The sequence below is a fragment of the Oryzias melastigma genome, linkage group LG10 (genome assembly GCF_002922805.2).
Source record: "Oryzias melastigma strain HK-1 linkage group LG10, ASM292280v2, whole genome shotgun sequence".
In the NCBI taxonomy this organism is placed as follows: Eukaryota; Metazoa; Chordata; class Actinopteri; order Beloniformes; family Adrianichthyidae; genus Oryzias; species Oryzias melastigma.
Window position 1 is genome coordinate 10,086,860 of NC_050521.1, and position 19,828 is coordinate 10,106,687.

General features: G+C 39.5%; 2 protein-coding genes across 10 annotated transcripts in view; both read left to right on the forward strand.

Moving 5' to 3' along the window:
- The window catches only part of fhl1a (four and a half LIM domains 1a), a 13,793-nt gene extending 4,551 nt beyond the window's left edge, over positions 1-9,242 (forward strand). For 2 of the 3 annotated variants that reach the window (XM_024284156.2, XM_024284157.2), the window contains exons 2-6: positions 4,165-4,346; positions 7,370-7,547; positions 7,754-7,923; positions 8,049-8,235; positions 8,718-9,242. In XM_024284156.2, coding sequence (XP_024139924.1) covers positions 4,191-4,346; positions 7,370-7,547; positions 7,754-7,923; positions 8,049-8,235; positions 8,718-8,872 — 846 coding nt within the window. In that variant the 5' untranslated portion in view covers positions 4,165-4,190 and the 3' untranslated portion in view covers positions 8,873-9,242. Of the gene's footprint in view, positions 1-2,020; positions 2,171-4,164; positions 4,347-7,369; positions 7,548-7,753; positions 7,924-8,048; positions 8,236-8,717 lie in introns of those variants that run through there. The other variant, XM_024284155.2, reaches the window with a different exon arrangement.
- Positions 9,243-15,646: 6,404 nt separating this feature from the next.
- Positions 15,647-19,828, forward strand: part of atp11c (ATPase phospholipid transporting 11C) — a 52,264-nt gene continuing 48,082 nt past the window's right edge. For all 7 annotated transcript variants that reach the window (XM_036214066.1, XM_036214064.1, XM_036214065.1 and 4 more), the window contains exon 1: positions 15,647-16,205. In XM_036214066.1, the coding sequence (XP_036069959.1) occupies positions 16,179-16,205 (27 nt within the window). In that variant the 5' untranslated portion in view covers positions 15,647-16,178. The remainder of the gene's footprint in view (positions 16,206-19,828) is intronic.

The following is a 19,828-nucleotide window of genomic DNA, read 5'->3' on the forward strand; positions in this document are numbered from 1 at the left end:
TTAAATTCCCATTAGCTGTCATGCACCTAGGTGTGAAATTTGTTCTCTGCATTTGACCCATCCCTGGGGGGGCGGTGAGCTGCAGACACAGCCGCTCTCTGGAACCATTTGGTGGTTTAACCCCCCCAATCCAACCCTTTAATGCAAACAGGGAGGCACCGGGTCCCATTTTTAGTCTTTGGTATGACTCAGCCAGCATTTAAACACATGCCCTTCCAGTCTCAGGACGGACACTCTACCACGAAACCACTGTGAAGGTTTTTGCTGAGTCTTTTAGTATATTTGTATTTGCAGCGTTAATGTATTTTAAAAAATATTTTCATATTCATCAAATATTTAATTTCTAAAAAAGAAAAAATAACCATAATGTCCTCAACATTTAATTTTTTATTAATAATCAGGAAGATTACATTCCACATTAATTTTTTTTAATTTTCTATTTTAAAAGTAAGGATTTTAATGCAGTTTTATGCACTTTTATGCAGGTATAGCAAATATTTTATACTTTTAATTTGACAGGAAGTAAGTTTGTGATATCTTTCCCATTTTACTGCATTTTTTCTCAAATGTGGGGTACATCTGGATCATTCAGTGAATGGTTGGACTCTGAGAACGTTTGAGCCTTTCTGTTGTCAGTTTCCAACATTCCTTTACATCTTACTATCAAAAGAGAAACAGATGCATGATGGGAGAGATTTTAAACCAGAGAGCAGAAGAGAGAAAGGTCTCTGCATTAAAATGAAACTATGTGGAACATTAATGATAAAAATGTAAACCTGTAAATAGTGAGAGGAAGTCTGGGAAATGTTCTGATGCAGCAAAGCAGATCATCTCCCCAGGAGGCTTTTGTGGGCTCCGAGATGTGGCGCCACTCTGCACATTAATTAGTCTGTGTGGGTTTTCATTCGTTTAGTGACCGATTATTAAAGGAGAACAAATGTAATGTTGTGTCCTGTCGAAATGAACATGATCAAACATGTTTTTATTACTCCAGATGCTCTCTTAAAAACCCAGCCTGACCACACAGAAATGCTCAGATCAAACTTAATTATAGGTTTTTATTCTCATTTACTGGCAGAAATTTATTGCTCTAATGACCACATGGCACAGGTTTATAATGCAATCTAAACTTAAAACCCTTTTTATTTTAACCTGAATAATACCATAAATGTGGATTTAAATTTTGAGTTAGAAATTTGTAAAAGTAGAATATGTTGTGGTGCAGTTGACAGACTGTTTTCATTTCTATTTGGTTAGCGTAAAGTGAACTAGAATTTGTTTCCCGTAATACCCAAAACAAATTTTCCATCTGAAACACCCAAGCTGACCCTAGTCCAGGACCAGGAGCTGCTCTGGACCCTATCTTTCCAGGTGGTCTCCAATCTGACTGAGCTCTGTTTTTTTTGGGAATTTCCTCAGTCTGAATACAATATCGGCGTGGAACAAATGGACCAAAACGGCCACCGTAGACGAACGTTACGGGATGTAAACAGTAGCGGAGCAACACAGCAACTCATTGAAATTTGATTGGATAGGAAGTTTGAATACAGACCATACACAAAGTTTAGGACTCAATCCAGACCAAGCAGACTTGGTCCAGACAAATGGACTTTTCAGTGTAATTACACCCTATAAGAAATGTTGAAATTTGAAAAAAAGTTAAAACTTTTGTGAAATCAAAAAGGTCACACTTAAAGACTCATTAAAGAACTATGACTTGGCTGGAGTAGCTTGCATGATAGACTGTGACAGTCCATTTTCCTTCAGCATGTGTTCATGTCCTGAAGGGTTCATCAAAGCCTCTCACATTGGTGCTTTGGGAGCATTCGCTGTCCTGTACTACAGACTATTTCTTCCTGTTTTAACCTCTGATGTTACCTCTGCGGAATCCAATCTGTATCGCCTAATCTTTCCCCCTGAATCACCCTCTCCCTTTATCCATTCTCTTCTCTAATGCATGTCCTAAAAAGGACTGGAAGGGTTCAGGGTGGATTTGGACGTGGGGTCAGGGTTTGTGTGGGTCACAGAAGGGTATAAACAGGCCTTCAGACTCGGGGATGCTTGTGGTCTCTGACTTCTGTTGGATGTTACGATTCCTGGTCCGACACCTCTTTTTCTCCGTTGTTTTTGACTTACTCGGAACCAAAGATGACTTTCTACAGGCACTCAGGTAAAAGGATTTCAAGCAAGCAGTCTTCTTCGGCAAACGTGTTTAAATGTAGTGCATTTAAGGTTTTCCTTTATTATTTATTAAAAATGCATAACGTTCTTTAATTTTTTTCACCATAATAGTTTAATATTGTTTATTTGTATGGTCCTCTATAATTGACATATCTTCCTAATATACACTTGAGGGAATTTGTAAGAATACTGATTTATTTAAAGATTTTTTTGTGAGGTTTTCATCTTTATGGAACAGACCACAGTTTTTTTAGTCTTTTTTTAAATGTTTTATTTTTATCGACCACTTCTGCCATTCTCTTCATTTTAGTGTCACTTACCTGCATTAGGTAAAGTCCCATGGTAAGGATTAACAACTATAGCTAAAAGTCGCATGTTTGTGACTATATCTGAGAAATTCCAAAAGTTAAATGTTATATTAAATAATGAAGGAGTTTGCGAAGACAAACAACATAGGAAGTATCAGAACTAATGGAACTAAGAAAGCCTTTTTTTTAATAGTAATTTGTCTGCTATTTCATGTTTCACATAATTTGAATATTTACCAAATAAAAGTATTTAATAAAACAAATTACAGTTTATTTATTCAATTTTCGTAAACTTTAGCTTTCAAAGCAAAGCAATAGAAATGTAACTTTGTGTGTGTTCTTTTTATATTTGGTTTGGAATCCAGTATTTAAAAAGACATAAATATTTACCTGCATAGCACCAATGCATGTAAATAAATATACTTTTTTCTGTTTTACATGACCAAATTGACCAAAATTTCATTGTCTCTCCTGATCATGCTTTTGCTTATCAAATGCAGTTTACTTGGACATGAATACACTAGCGTATTATGATAAGGGGGCAGCCTTTTGTGTGTTTCTTTATTGGGATGTTGTCCACTTTTAACACGTAGAAACAAGTCCCATTGTGACCTTTCTCATTTCAGAGGACATCTCCCCACAGAGACCACAGTTGTGGTTTAACACCAGGCAGCTGCTTCACTGTGAGCAAGATTAAAGTCCTGGACCTTTGTCAGGAGGGGGGGCACAATGGTTGCATAGTCCCACCAGTCCTCTGCATGCCTCTTCATTTATCCCCCATCAAGGGGTGGTTTCTTTAAATAGAGTTCACATTTGAAATAGTTCTCGGGGTCAACTGGGCTCTAAAGTAAAAGCTGTGTGTGATGTGCGAAATAGGGTTGGACTGGGTGGGTTCTGCATGCGGACTCGGCCCTCTTTATCCCCGGAGCACAGCTGCACATTACTTCCCAAACAAACACTGTCTCATTTATCAATCCACACAGGGGCACACGGAACACTGAGGGAGGCTCAGTTTGTTCACATGCCTGTTTACCACATCACACTAAAATAGCTGCAGTCCTATTTCAAAAACTTTTGTGCTGCTCCTATGGTAACTCTGAGAAAATGTTATCTTTTCTATTGTCTCCATAATAGCAAATATATTAAAATGTTATTAGTGAGTCTTTCTCAAAATGGGCTTTTTCAAAACCTGACCTGAATGTAGATTTTTTAAAATAAGAAGTACTTCTAATGAGAGATCTTTTTGTTCAACGCGTTTAAAAAAGTGCTAATAGGTAAGGAGGGTTAAAGGTGTGAGCTCAGCTTTCCTGAGCTGGATGAAAGTCTGCCGGTCAGAGAGCGAGCGGACATCTGCGGGCTGCTGCTCCACCTCACTCACACCTCTCTCATCAGTTTGGTATGTGGTTGCAAGAGCCTCACTGTGTCTCTTGAAGAGGGCATGGAAAAACATTTCCTGGTATTCTGGGTTCTGATACCTGCGACCACAATCATAAACTTTGGAAAAAACAACCTCTTTCTTTCACTATTGTCAGCTTTTAAAGTGTAGATTTTGACATTCTGTCTCAGTGACCTGCGTCCTCAGCTCAGGACTCTGTCAGAAAAGGCAACACTGCCCTCATCTGACGCTTTCAAGGAACATCAGAGAGCAATGGATGATCTTTCTTGTTTTTCTCAGGTCCCAGGAGTTACCTCACCTCCACCATGACTGATCGCTTTGACTGTTACTATTGCCGTGACAACCTGCACGGGAAGAAGTACGTGAAGAAGGATGAGAAGCACGTTTGCACCAAGTGCTTTGATAAGCTCTGTGCCAACACCTGTGCAGAGTGCAAGCGTCCCATCGGTGCCGACTCCAAGGTGAGAGCCCAGAGTTTCCTTTATATTCATGCTGTTGGTGGAGCAATGAGTGGATCAACAGCTGGGGTGCTGGAAGCATCACATTTTCCAATACCTGTGGTTGCACATTTAAGCTTTTTATGATCAAACAACTAACCATTGTTTTGAGGCATTCCACTCTTCCACAAGAGCTATATGCAGTTCTGCAAGTTACTTGGGGGTTGGGGTATGATCATCCAGCTGGTTCCAGACATGTTCTGTAGGGTTCAGGTCAGAGAGACAATGCTGGCCATACCATATGTATAACTCCCACTTCCTGAAGTCCAGCTGTGACAATTCTGGCATGATGTGGTAGAGCATTATCATCCAGGAGCAGGAAGTTGGGAGTGTGCTGGTGGAATTGGAGTATGATGATGAGGTAAGAACGTGCAGTAATTGGTCCATCTACAATAATCAAATCGGTTTTGTACTAATTGGTGATGCCTGCCCAGACTGTTGCACCTCCTCCACCAAAGTGTACCCTGGGGACCATGTCTACCTTGGCGTATCCCTTCTCTAGCAACAATGATCAGCATCATTTCTGTGCAAGGTGACCTGATGCTCATTAGTGAACAGAACCATTGACCATTACGGCATTGTCCAGATCACATAGTCGTGCACTGACCGCAACGTTCACTACACTGTCTTGTTGTCAGTGGAGACACTTGCATTGGTCGTCTGGCATTCAAGTCAAAGCAATGGAGCTGGTTGCAAATAGTTTGTCTGTAAACCCTAGTACCTGCAGCTGTGTGACATTTGCAAAATAATGTGAGTGCATTGGTCTTTGGGTCCTGGTCATCATTGCGGTCTGTGATTTGTGGGGATCCACTCCTGGCTCTGTCACAAACTCTGCCAGTAGATCTGTATCTTGATGCAAGTTTGATGTTGAAAGTTTGAGACTCAGCAAGCTCACCTGTAACATCGGACTGCCTACTACCAAGCAAAATGCAGCTATAAATCGTTTGTTAATCGACGTTGTGTCTGTGGCTGTTTGAATGATGAACTTGAAAGGACTGACTGGCAAAATCAGCTTTTATGCCCACAGATTGTTGAAATTGATGCCATACTGAAATAGTTTTTCACTTAGAATTTCTTAGTTTTGGGCCTAATAAGAAAGGAACACTGTACACAATGAGACCATTATGTGCAAAACAAAACGATGTGTCTGTCACCCTAATAAAATTGCTTCCTCCCCTGAAAATCAGAAAAAATATTGTGGTTCAAAGACCAGACTTCCCACAGCCCATGGTGGTGCTTTCATAAAAATTGTGAACAAATTATGACCTGCTGGGAACAGGCGCATCACACAGGGACTGGATTGAGCAATTCCCTCAATGTAAAAACATGTCAATGATCACAATGAAAACAAATGATTAAAAAAATACAGCTTACAAATCCAAGCAAAATTCCAGAGACCAAAGCACAATTCCAAAGAAAATGAATTAAAAATGAAACATTTTGGAAAACAAAAGGAATTTCCAGAAATCAAACTAAAATAGATTTTAAAAAATGAAGCACAATAAGAAAACTATCATTCAGTCAGTCATGTCCCATAATATCTACCTTCTTCTTTATTGACTTTTTAACATTTTATTTTAGTTTCTGGATATTACTTTTGTTTTACAAAATGTTTGTGTTTTTTATGCCTCCTGGATTTCTGCCTTAGTGGCAGTGGGGTGTGCACAGTCTCTTCCAGGACAGGATGAAGATGGGTGTGACCCATCCCCCAGATTTGTTCCATTATGGAGGATGGAGAGAACACAACACAATATTGCATTATTTATTTCAGAGCCTGTTTTACCAGTGCATGTTTTGTTGTTGTATTAGAACTTTCATTGATTTTTTCTATGATGTTTTGTTTTTTCCTCAGGCTTCTGGTTATTTTAAATAAACATGAATCGACAGAACATTGGACTCTAATTTTGTGTTCCTTGAAGAAGAATGACTTCTGTGGCTACTTGTGCATTTCACTAAATAATTTCTGATCTTACTCCCAGCTGATCTGAACAGAACTGCCGCTTTGGTGATGGAAGTTTTGATTTTCCACCCTGTCCAACACATAACACGTATGGACTAGACTCTAAGCAGCCCTCCAGAACCCTATGGCGAGCTGGTTGTTCCATTTCCATTTCCATCAATTCAAGCACCAAAGACCTTACAGCTAGAGCTCCAAACAGTGGCAGAGACAGTAGAGGCGCAGAACATGGTCCACTCTGGCTCAACGTCCCCAGCCTTCCTCAGTACATGTTTGAAATTCTCTTTTGTGACAGAATTTTAGCCAGAGGGTCAATTCTCACTGCATGCTTTCCAGGTTTGCAAAGTCTTTCCATAAGCCATCAAATGAAACTCACCACCAGGGAGTGATTGGTTGGTGCATCTGCCCCTCTCTTTAGTCAAGTGTCCAAAACGCACAGCCGATGGACACCTACGACTTTGACCCACATGTGTTGACTCACCTTGGGGGTCCTGTTGTCCCATGTACTGATTAACACCTTTGTGTCTTTTTTATAGTGGACTTACGATACCAAGCACATAAGTCCAACAACAGAGCACCACTCATGTTCAGATCAGGGATGACATTCTATCCAGTTTACTGTCATTAGTGACAATTTCAACAATGAAGACCTTCAGGACGGGCCCACAAGGGAGTAATCTGTTTGGGGTGGGTCTGATGAGAAGAGCCCTGCCACCAGAAATCAGGACGGGGTCCTAGTGACACTAACCCAGGCAATATTTTCAGACCTTGCAGTTACTGACTCATAAGGAGTCTTGAACTACTCTTAGTCTCAGTCATCACCAAGGACCTGCATAGAAATGAATGAAACACAAATAATGATGATAATATCTGACTTAATTGTGAAATAATGTTTCAGTCTTGCTGTTAATGTGGTTCTTGGACAGACCATTTAAGGAGGAGCTCTGGGTCTGCTATGTTTATAAACTAAATTTCTCCAACAAAACTCCTGGCAGCTTCTCCATTTACTTTGTCTCCCTTTTTTTCTCAGGAGTTGCACCATAAGAACCGATACTGGCATGAGGACTGCTTCCGCTGTGCCAAATGCTACAAGCCACTGGCTAGTGAGCCTTTCAGTGCTCGTGATGATGGCAAGATAATGTGCGGCAAATGTAGCTCAAGGGAGGATGGAAACCGCTGCCAGGGCTGCTACAAGGTGGTGATGCCAGGTAGGCTGGAAGTTAGGACTTGAAAAGATCTGTGTGTTTCTTTGTACTTGACTTTGAATTGTGTGGCTCTTCTCAAGCATGCTTATCCAGTCATGAAATAAAGGATCCCATTGCTTTAAAACTGTGAATAGAGTTAAAAAGATGCATCTCCCACAGCTAAAGAAAAATAGAAGTTGTGAAATAGAAGGACATTTGTTTTCTTGCAGGTTCCCAGAACGTGGAGTACAAGAACAAGCTGTGGCATGAGGAGTGCTTCACCTGCTTTGAATGCAAGCAGCCAATCCGTACTCAGAGTTTTCTAGCCAAGGGAGACGACATCTTCTGTGTTCCCTGCCATGACAAGAAGTTTGCAAAGAAATGCTTCCACTGCAAGGAGGTAGACATGCTGATTTTTTCAATGTACAACTTCTCTCATAGAGTTTGCTGTTAAAGAAACAAAGCTAAGACTCTACCCAGACTATAGCAGATGTAATCAATACATCTCAATGATCCTTTGTTAAGCCAATCTCTTCCGGAGGGATCAGCTACCAGGACCAGCCGTGGCACTCAGAGTGTTTTGTGTGCCAGACCTGCCGTAAACCTCTGGCAGGAAGCCGCTTCACTTCCCATGAGAACCACGTTTACTGTGTGGACTGCTACAAAACTGATGTGGCCAAGAAGTGCCACGGCTGCAAGAACCCAATCACAGGTCAGTCCAATTTCACTTGGATTAATTCACAACCTTTACCTCATTTCAAATGTATTTGTACATGTAAATATTTCTATGGCAACCACTCTCACCAGTCATGAGTGAGAGCAGGCGTATAACGAGTTTGACATGAGACCACATACTTTTCTTAAGCGATCTGAGTGGCCAGTAAATATCATGAATAGTTTGCACTACAGGAAACAATATAATAAAAAATAGAATTAGCAAGAAAGTGTAAAAAAAAGAAAAGAAAAAAAGACATCAGAGCAAGAAAATGTATTCCGACGAACATAACGATTGAGTAAAAGCTGCTTATTTCTCCATTGAAGTCTATAGGATTTCAACAGGTACTTCCTGTTCGGAACGCGAGGAGGGAGGGGTCACTCAGTCCAGTTCTCATATGCAGTCAATGAGCTAAAATCAAAACAAACCCAGCATGTGTAACTGACTACATTGATGAAAAAGTAACTTTGTCTGTGCAGGGTTTGGCCATGGCACCAACGTGGTGAACTATGAGCAGTACTCCTGGCACGAGTACTGCTTCAACTGTAAGAAGTGCTCTCTGTCACTGGCCAACAAGCGCTTTGTCATCAACCAAGACCACATCTACTGCTCCGACTGCGCCAAGAAGCTGTAAAGTCCATGAACAAGGGTGTTCACAGTGGAGTTACACCAAAAGTGATCATTTGTGCTGATAAATAAAGTTTAAAAAAAGCTACATCAAAAGAGAAGCACCGGTCCAGTCCAATGATGCATTAGCCTTCCCCTTCTGACAATAGTGCAGGGTGTTTCATTTTTAGGAATCCGAACAGTTAGAACTTTACAGTGGTGTGCAGTTTGAGCTTCAGTGCATTTATAAATCTATTCTCACTGTTACTTCTATTGTTCTTCAAAGCTGGCTGCTGCTTTTTCATATGATCTTTCATGAATAATCTGTTTCATCATTGTATGTTTGAACTGCTCTAACATTGATACTGCAAAATAAATCTCTTGTTTGGCAAAAACAACACAGAATCCTTCAGAGTGATTGACACGAAGGCATCTTCATTTTCAACACTATTGTTTAACAGTCTGGATCATCTCCGCAGATATGTTGTTTTGTACAAATGGCATTGTTGTTTGGGGTTATTGTTAAATCTTTCAAATAAATAATCATATTCACAGGGTAGCCCGACTGGAGCAGAATGATTGTCAAGGCCGAGGTAAGGACATGCTTTATAGACACTTGGCGCTTGGTTTGTATTCAGACTTCCTTCAACCAGATATTTCTGTTTTGAATCAAAGGTTGAAAACAAAAGCATGTGACTAAAGATCTCTTCGATCATTGGCCAGGAATTACGGGGGCGGGACAAAGCTCAGTCTGATTGGAAGTGAACCTTGAAAGATGGGTTCAAAAGCAGTTCCTGGTCCCAGACCAGGGTCTGCTTGTGTTATTTCAGACTAAACATTTGTTCTGGATTATCGAGGGAAGGACTCTGGTTCACTTTAAGCAAACCAAATGTGTCCAGTCTGAATACACCCTAGGGCACTGTTCTATCCTGTTGTGAGAAAGAGCCATCAGCTCAGCTTAGTCCCCAAAAGACGCAGCAGGACCTGAAGTGTGTTTAGGCAGCAGCTACAGAATCCTTCTTACAGGAGGAACTTATGAGCAGAAACGAAAATGAGAAGGAACATGAGAACATGGGGTTACGACAGACAACATGAAGTCTCAGCCACAGATCACCAACCTTCTGCAGGAAATCTTACATTTCTGCTAAAGTCTGTACATTCTCTGTAACAACCAGTGACTGTGCAGCCTTGTGTTTCCAGGAGGAATAACGTATGGATGATAAAAGCCTAGAAGCTCAATAACCTTGGAATAGGAATGCAGGCTGGTTTGTGGAAACTGTTACATTCTTTAGACTCAGCCAAAGCTCAGATGATGAAGGCCCAGAGTCTTCATGCACAATAGTTTTAGGCTTTCAGCCAACAGAGAACAAGGAAAAAGTCAAAGTCACAAAAAAATTTCACTCTTGAATTTTTTCAATGTAACATCTATAACTTCTGTTCCCCAGAGGGGAGAAACAAGGTACAGCACATGTACTATAGGAGATCACGCTCTTGCGTGTCTGGCTGAAGTCACCTCTAGTCCCTTCTCTAAGGCAGATAACGTGTGATGATAGGCAGGGTGGTCCCGCCCCTTGCTTATAAAGCCCTCTCTGTCATCACTCTGTTCCGTAGCCACTCTTCACTTCATGTGTTGTATCTCGTTCTTCTCCTTCAGAGAACAGAAGTTATAGACAATTATTTCACCTTGCTTTTTTTATATATATATTTTTTTGGTTAAGTACATAACTCCACATGTGTCCATTCGTAGTTTTTATGCTTCAGAGAAAATCTACATTATAAATAGTCATGAATATAAAAAACACAGTGAATGAGAAGGTTTGTCCAAACTTTTGGCCTGAACTTTATGAACATGATCTGCAATCAGCTGCCAAACCACAGCACTATTAGGATTTGTTAGGCCCTGATACAACAAGAAGGACACTGTGAGCCACTGTAAAGGGTGTCCCGTCCAATTGGTGAAACCGTAAAAAATGTGAAGTGATACTGCACTCTTTGGAATGATTCCTTAAAATGTTACTGTCACTTAACACTTTGCAAATCCGATATCATTTCCTTCCTTAACTGAGTGTCACCTTATACTTTTGACGTCTAAGGATGATACTCCTCCCAAAACTGAACAGTGGTTTGTTGATCACATGAAATGTTTGTATTTAGAAAAAGTAGGATGCATATTGTCAGGCTCAACCAAAAAGTCTATAAATATAAAATAGCACTTAGTCACACCTTTCTTTCTGTTTTTTTCCCTTCTGAGGGGCTGAAATCGAACAGCAACTTTTTTTTTTAATCTCTAATGCAGCCGTTTCAATGATGTGCTGTTGTAAAGTCATACATAAAGTTATAAAAAAAATAAAAATAAAAAAAACATGAGGTGATGACCAGCTTGCCTCAGCACCAATCTCAGTCATGTGGGATCCCCAAAATAGGGCTCAGGAAGTGGCCATGCCCCTGGTAAAGTGGCTTTCACACTCCGAGGCAAAGGCAGGCCTTTACTGCAGTTACCTAAATAGATAACTTCAACAATCCTATGTGAAAGCATCTGCTTCGATAAAACTCTGGATTAGCGAAGCACATAAACATCTGATAAGATAAACTATATCTTGAGTGCGGTCAATGTAAGTAAGTAACACACAGGACACAACAAATGCAACTTACTCTGCTCCTCAGAAATGAAGGATGGAGGATGAACGCTCACAACCTTCACCACAGATTTATACTCAAACTGAATCACTTTCAGTAAATATGCAGCATTGAAGTGCAAAGTGACTTTTGACCCATCTGCTGCAAAGTTTGTGCACAAAGGATGAATAGAGAGTTCACGAAAATCACCAACATGCTTCGCTGAAGTAAGGGCCAATATTAAAGCCGTTTTATATGAAATAAATTTATTTAAACTGTCTTGATTGGCTCAGAGGACCACCGAGGGTCTCCAACAATAAAGGTAAGTCCCGTGAAGGAATGCTAGACTTAATTGGGGTCTCAGTCTGTGGACCCCCTTCATAAACTGCAGTGAGGACCAGGAGTCATCCCGTCAAAGTCAATGTGACAAGCAGAAAATGTGGCCAAATAGACCTTAATGGTGGAAAAGGAGAGCCCTTTATCCAGCAGATCCTGGAGAAGAGTCAGACTCTCCACTATAAAACACTGAAAAGGAACAACATTTTGGTCCTGACCCCAATGTTCAATGGCTCGCCATTTAAAGGCATATAGACCTTGAGTGGAAGATGCTCTCACACTCTGGATGGTTGCGACCACAGCAGGGGGAAACCCCCTAAAAATCAGACTTTTCAACAGGAAGGCAGGCAGTTGCCAGAGTTCAGGCCGCAGGTGTAATCATATCCCTCCAAGTGTTTCTTTTTCTTCCAATTTGCAATATTGCTTTGAGGTGGCTTTAAGTCTTGCCCTTTTTGAATTGCACACAAGATGGAGACAAAGTACAATATTTAGTTTAGTATTCAGTGACTCTTCCGTCTTCTTTTTTCCACATATACGATATATATACATATACATACACATAAACACAAAGTCTTATTTATGTATGTTTATGTATTAGAATCAGTATAGTTTAGTTTATTTTTAATCGAGGATAACTGCATGTCATCAAGAGATAACCAATAAAAGAAAATCACTGATTTTTAGCACATTTTGGCTCTTTAATGTAATTTTAGAGCTTATTATTAAGTAGAAAGGGTAAAAACATGATTTCTCAAACACGAACATTATTTTACTAACTCAGTTCAGAAACCTAAATGAACATTTTGAAATGGTAAAATGATAATTTCAGACCATAATGAAGTGAATGCAACACAATGTATGGGCAAATCTTCAAGTAGAAAAATAAAATGACTCAAAACAAGAAATTCGTAACCAATATTTTTGGCCTTTTCATGTCTACTTATTTACTAACTTGAAAATGTTCCACACTTTTTAAGACAAAAAATGTACAATTTTTTTTTTTGAAAATTTATTTCATACACAAATTCAACCTTATAAATAAAATGCATGGAAAGAGTATTTTTTTTCCCTTTAATTCCCTTTTTACAGCGATCTGAAAAACAAAGATACAGTTGTATTTTGTCTTTAGAAATGTCCTTGTAGATATCTAAACTAAAGCATGTGAGATCAGGAAGGGTGTGTGAATGTGGAGAGGGTGCTCTGATGCGGACGTCTAAGACAACTAAAATTAATAAAAATTGATTTTTCTGCGCTTTTGCTGACGCTCAAAGCTCTCACGATATGTATCCATCGTTCAGTCACTCCTCGTTCATACTTGGAGACGGTAAGCTACTGATGTAGCCCCGGCTGCCCCCATGGGGCAGTCCGACAGAGGCAGGGGTGCCAGTATGCGCCTCTGAGCATCACTGGGACATTCATTTGCATTCACACACCAGTTGAGCCACACTAGAGGAAGGGAGGGTGAAGTGTCTTGCCAAGGACATAGCAATAGGTGACTGGGGGCAATAGGGTTTGAACAGCCGACCCTTTGATCCTAGGTCAACCTGCTCAACCACCAACTATGTTGCATGTACATTTATGAATTACAGTATTTGGATTATATTTGCTTTATGCAGATACACATTTCTATGTCTGCCAGAAGAGGACGAAACACGTTTTACACCTGCTCTCAGTGCTGGTCATGCTATGTAACTTACTGCAAGCATGCTATGTTGAATTCCAATTGCATTTATGCAGCTTCTTTTGGAGTCTACATTATTTATCTTCAATATACAGCACACAGTTCCAACTAAAACAATTCATAAATTAAAATTTATTACTGGAAGGAGCTTTCTCCTTATTTTTGACTAACTTGAAGATTTATCCTTTTTAGAAGAGTCCAATTATTAATAAAAAAAGACAAATGACGCTACTTTTATTTATCTTTTATGATACAAAGAAAACAAACAAAAGCAAACTATTCACACTTTCAAGGTCATTTTGTTTGTTTATATGACAAGTTTTTAAAACAGAGACACAACATTTGTGTTTAAAAATATCATTTTTTATTTGTTTTTGTATTTTTTATCTCAAGATAATGTGAAAAATGACCAGTTATTTTGTTAGACTTTTAAAAATCTTTATTCAAAACATAGTAAAAAAAGGAATATTGAACAATTAACTGTATTTTTTTTAAATGAATGCCACAGGGGTTAAAAAAAGTAAAATTATGTCAATCTGTGGACTTAAGAAAAATTATAGAATTAACCTTTTTTATTTGTATTGGATACACTGGAGTGTAAATCATGTCTTATTTGGGCAAATAACTGACATAAACTATTATGTTTCATGAATATAATATTTTGTTGATTAGATAAGGTAATTTATCAAGTAAAATTGGGAATATAGTTTATATTCATAATCAGTAAAACCAGACAAAATGTGTTTCCATATCAGAAAGAAATTGAGATGAATTTGAGTCTTTATGAGAGTTGACAATTTTCTTCAAACTAATTCAGTATACTTACAGGTCAAAAATATACATTTACTGGCCACCTTGATAGATACACTTGTGCAAATGCTCCTTAATACAAATTTTCAATCAGCCAATTACATGGCAGCAACTCAACGTCTTTATGGATGTAGATCCTCATGGTCAAGACAATCTGCTGCAGTTCAAACTGAGCATCAGAATGGGGAAGAAAAATGATTGAAGAGACTTTGAACATGGCATTCATTGTTAGACAAGTTGGTCTGAGTATTTAAGAAACCGCTGATCTACTGGGACATTCACCCACAATCATCTCTAGGGTTTACAGAGAATGGTCAGAAATATTCAGTGACTGGCAATTCTGTGGGTGGAAAGGCCTTGTTGATGCCAGAGGTCAGAGGAGAATGGTCATACTGTTTCCAGCTGATAGAAAGGCAACAGCAACTCAAATATTGGTTACAACTGAGGTCTGCAGAAAGACATCTCTGATCACACAACTCGTCCAACCTTGAGGTAGATGGGCTACAGCAGTAGAAGACTACACTGGGTGTCACTCCTGTCAGCTAAGAACAAAAAACTGAGGCCACAATTCACACAGGATCACCAAAATTTGACAAAAGAAGATTGGAAACACATTGCTCCAACACTCTGATGTTGGGGTCAGAATTTGGCATCAACAACATAAAAGAATGATTCCACCCTGCCTTGCATCCACTGTTCAGGCTGGTGGTGGTAGTGTAATGGTGTGGGGGATCTTTTCTTGGCACACTTTGGGTCCCTTATTACCAATTGATCATGGTTATGACACCACTGCCTGAGTATAGTTGCTGATCATGTCCATCCCTTTATGACCACAGTGAACCATCTTTTGGTGCTACTTCCAGCAGGATAAGGCTCCATGTCATGAAGCTGGAAAAATCTCAGACTGGTTTCTAGAACAAGTGTTCACTGAACACAAATGACTTCCACAGTCACCAGCTCTCCACCCAATATATCAGCTTTGGGATGTGATGGAACGGAAGATCGGCATCATGGATGAGCAGCCGGTAAATCTGTAGCAACTTTGTGATGTTGTCATGTCCATATGAACCAAACTGTTTGATGATCTATGCATAGATTGCTATACCATGAAGGATAGAGGCAGATCTGAAGGCTTAAGGGGGGGCAATTAGATATTAGCAAAGTGAAATAAAGTGGCCAGTGAATGTATTAATATTTATTCAAATTGTTAAAGTTTTATTGAGATCGTTTTTAACCTTTGCATGTACTAATTTTTTGGCTAAAATCTATTTAAGATTTAAAATGATACACCTTTCACTAGAAATTGTACTTAATTTGAATCAAACTACATTTCCCATAAATCCGCGCGAAACTCAGTCGCCGCACCTTCGCCGGGTGGAGCTTGTGAACGTCTGTGGATGGCTGCTGCTTGTAGGAGTGAATATTTATTTGACAGGAAGGTGAAGCGGTCCGTGTGCGGGGACTGCCGGCAGAAGTTAGTTCCCTTCGCCGTGCCGGTGGGCAGCTTTGCGGTCAGCGCGGAGGCGGGCAGGAGAGTGACAAATGAGCAGCAGGCGTGTAAGCAACAGGGCACGGAGAGAAATGTCAGGGACTGCCTCAGCCGCGAGCAACAGAGAGCGCGATTAGAGCACCGCAGCGCGGAAACATTCAGAGGGGAAGAGAATGCGAATGGTGCGAAGATACCGAAGTCAAACAAAATGGAAACGATGTAGCGTCGCTGCGGCATTTCACATAGCTAGAACTAACGATAGACTAGAGAGTAGATAGCCAAGGCGCTAGCAAGTAAACTCATATACATGTAAAGTTATTCCCACGAGACGCCGAAGCGGAGCCAGGAGGCATCAGAGGAGTTCATCTGTGCCGCAAAATCCAAGACGACCAAGGCGAGAGGATGCCTCGGAAGACACTGAAGTGTTTGGTATGTGTGCCCGGCATCACCACACGCTCACACACGACGCTAGCCCGAATCATTCAGCTAGCGCTTTAACGGGAAGCCCAGAGCGAACCGGAGTTTGTGACTGGCTTTGATACAAGGCAGGAAACGAACCCGCATCCCTGCAAACTTGAGCAACGCAGCTGTTGACTCACTCCATTGCTCTCATTTGTCAGCCTCAATAGTTTTGAGGCGAGTGCAGACTCCACCTCTGAGAAGTTCGGAACAAATTTAGCTCAAAAATATTTTCTGTCAGTTCCCGTTTCTGCTGCCTGAGCACGTGTTTCTCAAGAACAAGATTTGCCATCCCCCCTTGAGAAACACTGAATTTCTCAACAGTTTGGTTGAAATGTTTGCCAATAACCCTCTTATTTGACTTTACTGGCGATTTTAAAAGGCCAAATTGTACAAAACATGTATAATATTCATTGACCACACACAATTTAATTTTCCGTTTTTAATGCGATTATTTTAAAGGAGTTTTTATACAATTTGCCACTCAATACAGTGTAAATTGTGTTTTTAGCATGCTCTTGTAACCTTTTTCTGACAATGGAGGACATTTAAAGAAAATTCTGATGAAATTAGCATGTTTCTTTATGCAGTCATGCCAAATCAGGAGCAGAAGAAAAAAATGTAGTTTGAAAAAGCTTGTAGTTGTGATGTATGAACAACAATCAACAGGCCACACCCTCCCTGCTCCGCTCCATCCGTCCGTTCCGGAGCAGACGCTGGAATCTTTTCTTTACTTGACTTGACACGTGTCAGAGGCACTCACACTGCATCCAGTCTGGTCCAGCCTCTCCGGGGCTTCATATCTATTTTGTTGGCTTCAAATTTTTTCCGAACTTTTTTGTGAAGTTGGGGCTATTAACGGAATGAACCGAAAATCATGCGAGCATCCGATACATTTTTCAAAATAAAACCTATTGTACGCTGTACTCGCTGTTTTCACAGTGTTGTAAACATTACGACATTGTGACAACCAACCCCACTCTCCCATTCTTGTTACACAATACATGTAACACAGTCAGATATGTATAAGACAAAAGTATTAATACAAGTTCAGTGTTTAGCCATTATAATAAGATGAGCCACGCAAAAAAAGAAGTGTTGTGAATTCAATTCCAAATTACGGCAGAATGAAGGTTTGTGTACTAGTACTTCCTATGCAGACGGAGTGTTATTGCATGAACAGCAGGGCCTGTGTCTGCAGCAGGACTGCAGCCATCCGTAGCCGATGTGAGTCATCTTCTGTAGCTAGACCGCTCCGGCGTTGGCATTGGAGCCGGACCGGATGCAGTGTGAACCCAGGCTGATGCATCCACTTGCTACCAAACAAATCCATTAATATCTTTGATTTAACTGTAAAACTGGATAGCTCCAATATTGCTGGGCATTTTTGTTGAACCGGTAATGTTAGGTTTTGGTTGTGAGGGATTGTAAGCTAGTGGTAGAGTGTTAACAAAAGGATCATGGGAAGTCAAGGAAGTTGTATCCTGTCCTCAATTTGGAGGCAAATTTCTAATGAAGTCTTGCTGCTCTGCAGAAGCTATGTCCTAGAAAACGACAGTTTAAAAAAATGTCTAAAAATGACCTAATTATTATAGTTAAAAGTCCAATGGGAATACTTGTAGGTCAAAAATGATTTGAGTGGGTCTTTAAGATCATAATAGTAAACATCCTGTATTTTAAGCCACTCATCAAGTCTTTTCAACTTAAAAGCTTAGTGTACTCATGTTTGTTTTCAGATGATTTTACTTAACATGCCACCCTCACCTGTTTTGGAAACACCTGAACGGTAATGTCAGTACAAAGCTTGAAACCTGTTTCTCCTTACTGAGAGAAACAAAAGAGCACATCAGTCATATCTGCTCTAACAAAGTTTTATACTGTATATATAAATCTTCTCTCCTGATCTGAAAGATCAACTCCAGTGACATGTTGCCTTTTTTCATAATGTAAGACATAAAAAGTAGTTAAAGATTAAAAACTGCATTTTTGAGTATTTCTTTGTTCAGAACGTGAATTGGGGTTTTAATAAAAATTGTACGTTGATCTGCTGAGTTTGTTCTTGCCGAACTGGTTTCAGTACAACTATTTACCAGACTAACATTTGCATCAAACACTTCCCCATGGGATTAAACAACGCCATTGTGAGTGGGAAGCAAGAAATTTAAATGATCCATCCTGTTAGGGTTAAATGTTTTCATCTTCTGCATGCACATCACACCACACTTCTTGAGAAAACTCATATAGACTCAAAAACAAAACCTGTATCTTTAAACAGATGCTAAAAATGTGAGCTGTTTCAAGATACAAATAGACCCTCAGATGATTCGAGTTTCCCTTTGTAGCTTTTCTACCTGTCATATTAAAAAGATCAACCAACCAAAAATTCAAACAAAAAAGACTACGTAATGTTATGGCTAATAATAATAATAAAAAAAACAATCACATTTTGTCATCACATTTTCAAAAAGCTTTTTGTTGAAAATGATTCACACGAAGATAAACTCTTATAGCTGCATATTTGCAGCCTCCTTAACAATAAAATTTCATGGTTTTACTTCCTTTTTCTGCTTTAACTTGACTTTTGCATATTACATGTAATGCAGCATCAGCTTGTTTTAAATGATTTTCAAAACTTTTAGACAAGCTTTATTTAATTAAAATAGAAAGCTGTTTAAAGGTAATAAAATATTTGAATCAATACTCTTTTATCTTAATTTATACGAAAAGAGGGCGCTTTTATATATTTTTTTATATCACTTTCGGCAGCTAAACGAAATAGCAGTAATATAAAGTTTATTTAAATGATTAATAATGATAAAAAAATAAATTAATATTTCTTTGATTTTTTTTTTTTTTTTAAATGTGGCCTTACATTTTTGATTTTAGGAAGTTGGTGTTTTGCCAGTTTAAAGTACTTTGAGAATACGTGTTGACAGGCCATTTTATTGCTTTCTATTTCAAAGTTCATCCATTGTATTGAATGTTTTATTTATTTTTTTATGTTATTGTATTTTTTTTTATAAACCATGAGTATATTATGTAACTGCTTTCAAATCCACATTATGAAGGCTAAACCATTTTTACATCCTCTTTATCAACCTCTAATGCACCAAAAACGTATTGTCACCAGTGGGCTGAAGCCCCACATGCTGTGTGAGCAGTATAGATACCGACAGTGAATAAGGAGAGGCAATATAATAATTATAGTGCCTGACCCTCCTCCTGACTTCTCTCAAAGTGTTGCCAGATCAGCTGATTTTCCTGCTTCTGTAGAGGATTGCTGCTGTAATTTCTCCTCGGTGTGAGCTGTAAATAATATTTTGTGCAGAGCAGCAAGCCACATTTCCACTGATGCACATGCTGCCGTTATCTCGGTCTCTGGCTGTCTGCCTCTTGATTCACACCACCCTCCCTTTGCCCACGGGAGGTTCATGTGCATCTCGGGAAGAGAAAAATGAAGAGGTGGAGAGAATTAGAATGATCACACCAAAGGGAACAGAGGGACTCTCATCTGTCTTACTTGACTTCTGCACCGTAAAGCCCCCTTTTGCCATGAAACCCTGACTGCGTTTTTTTTTTTTTTTAAAGAAAAA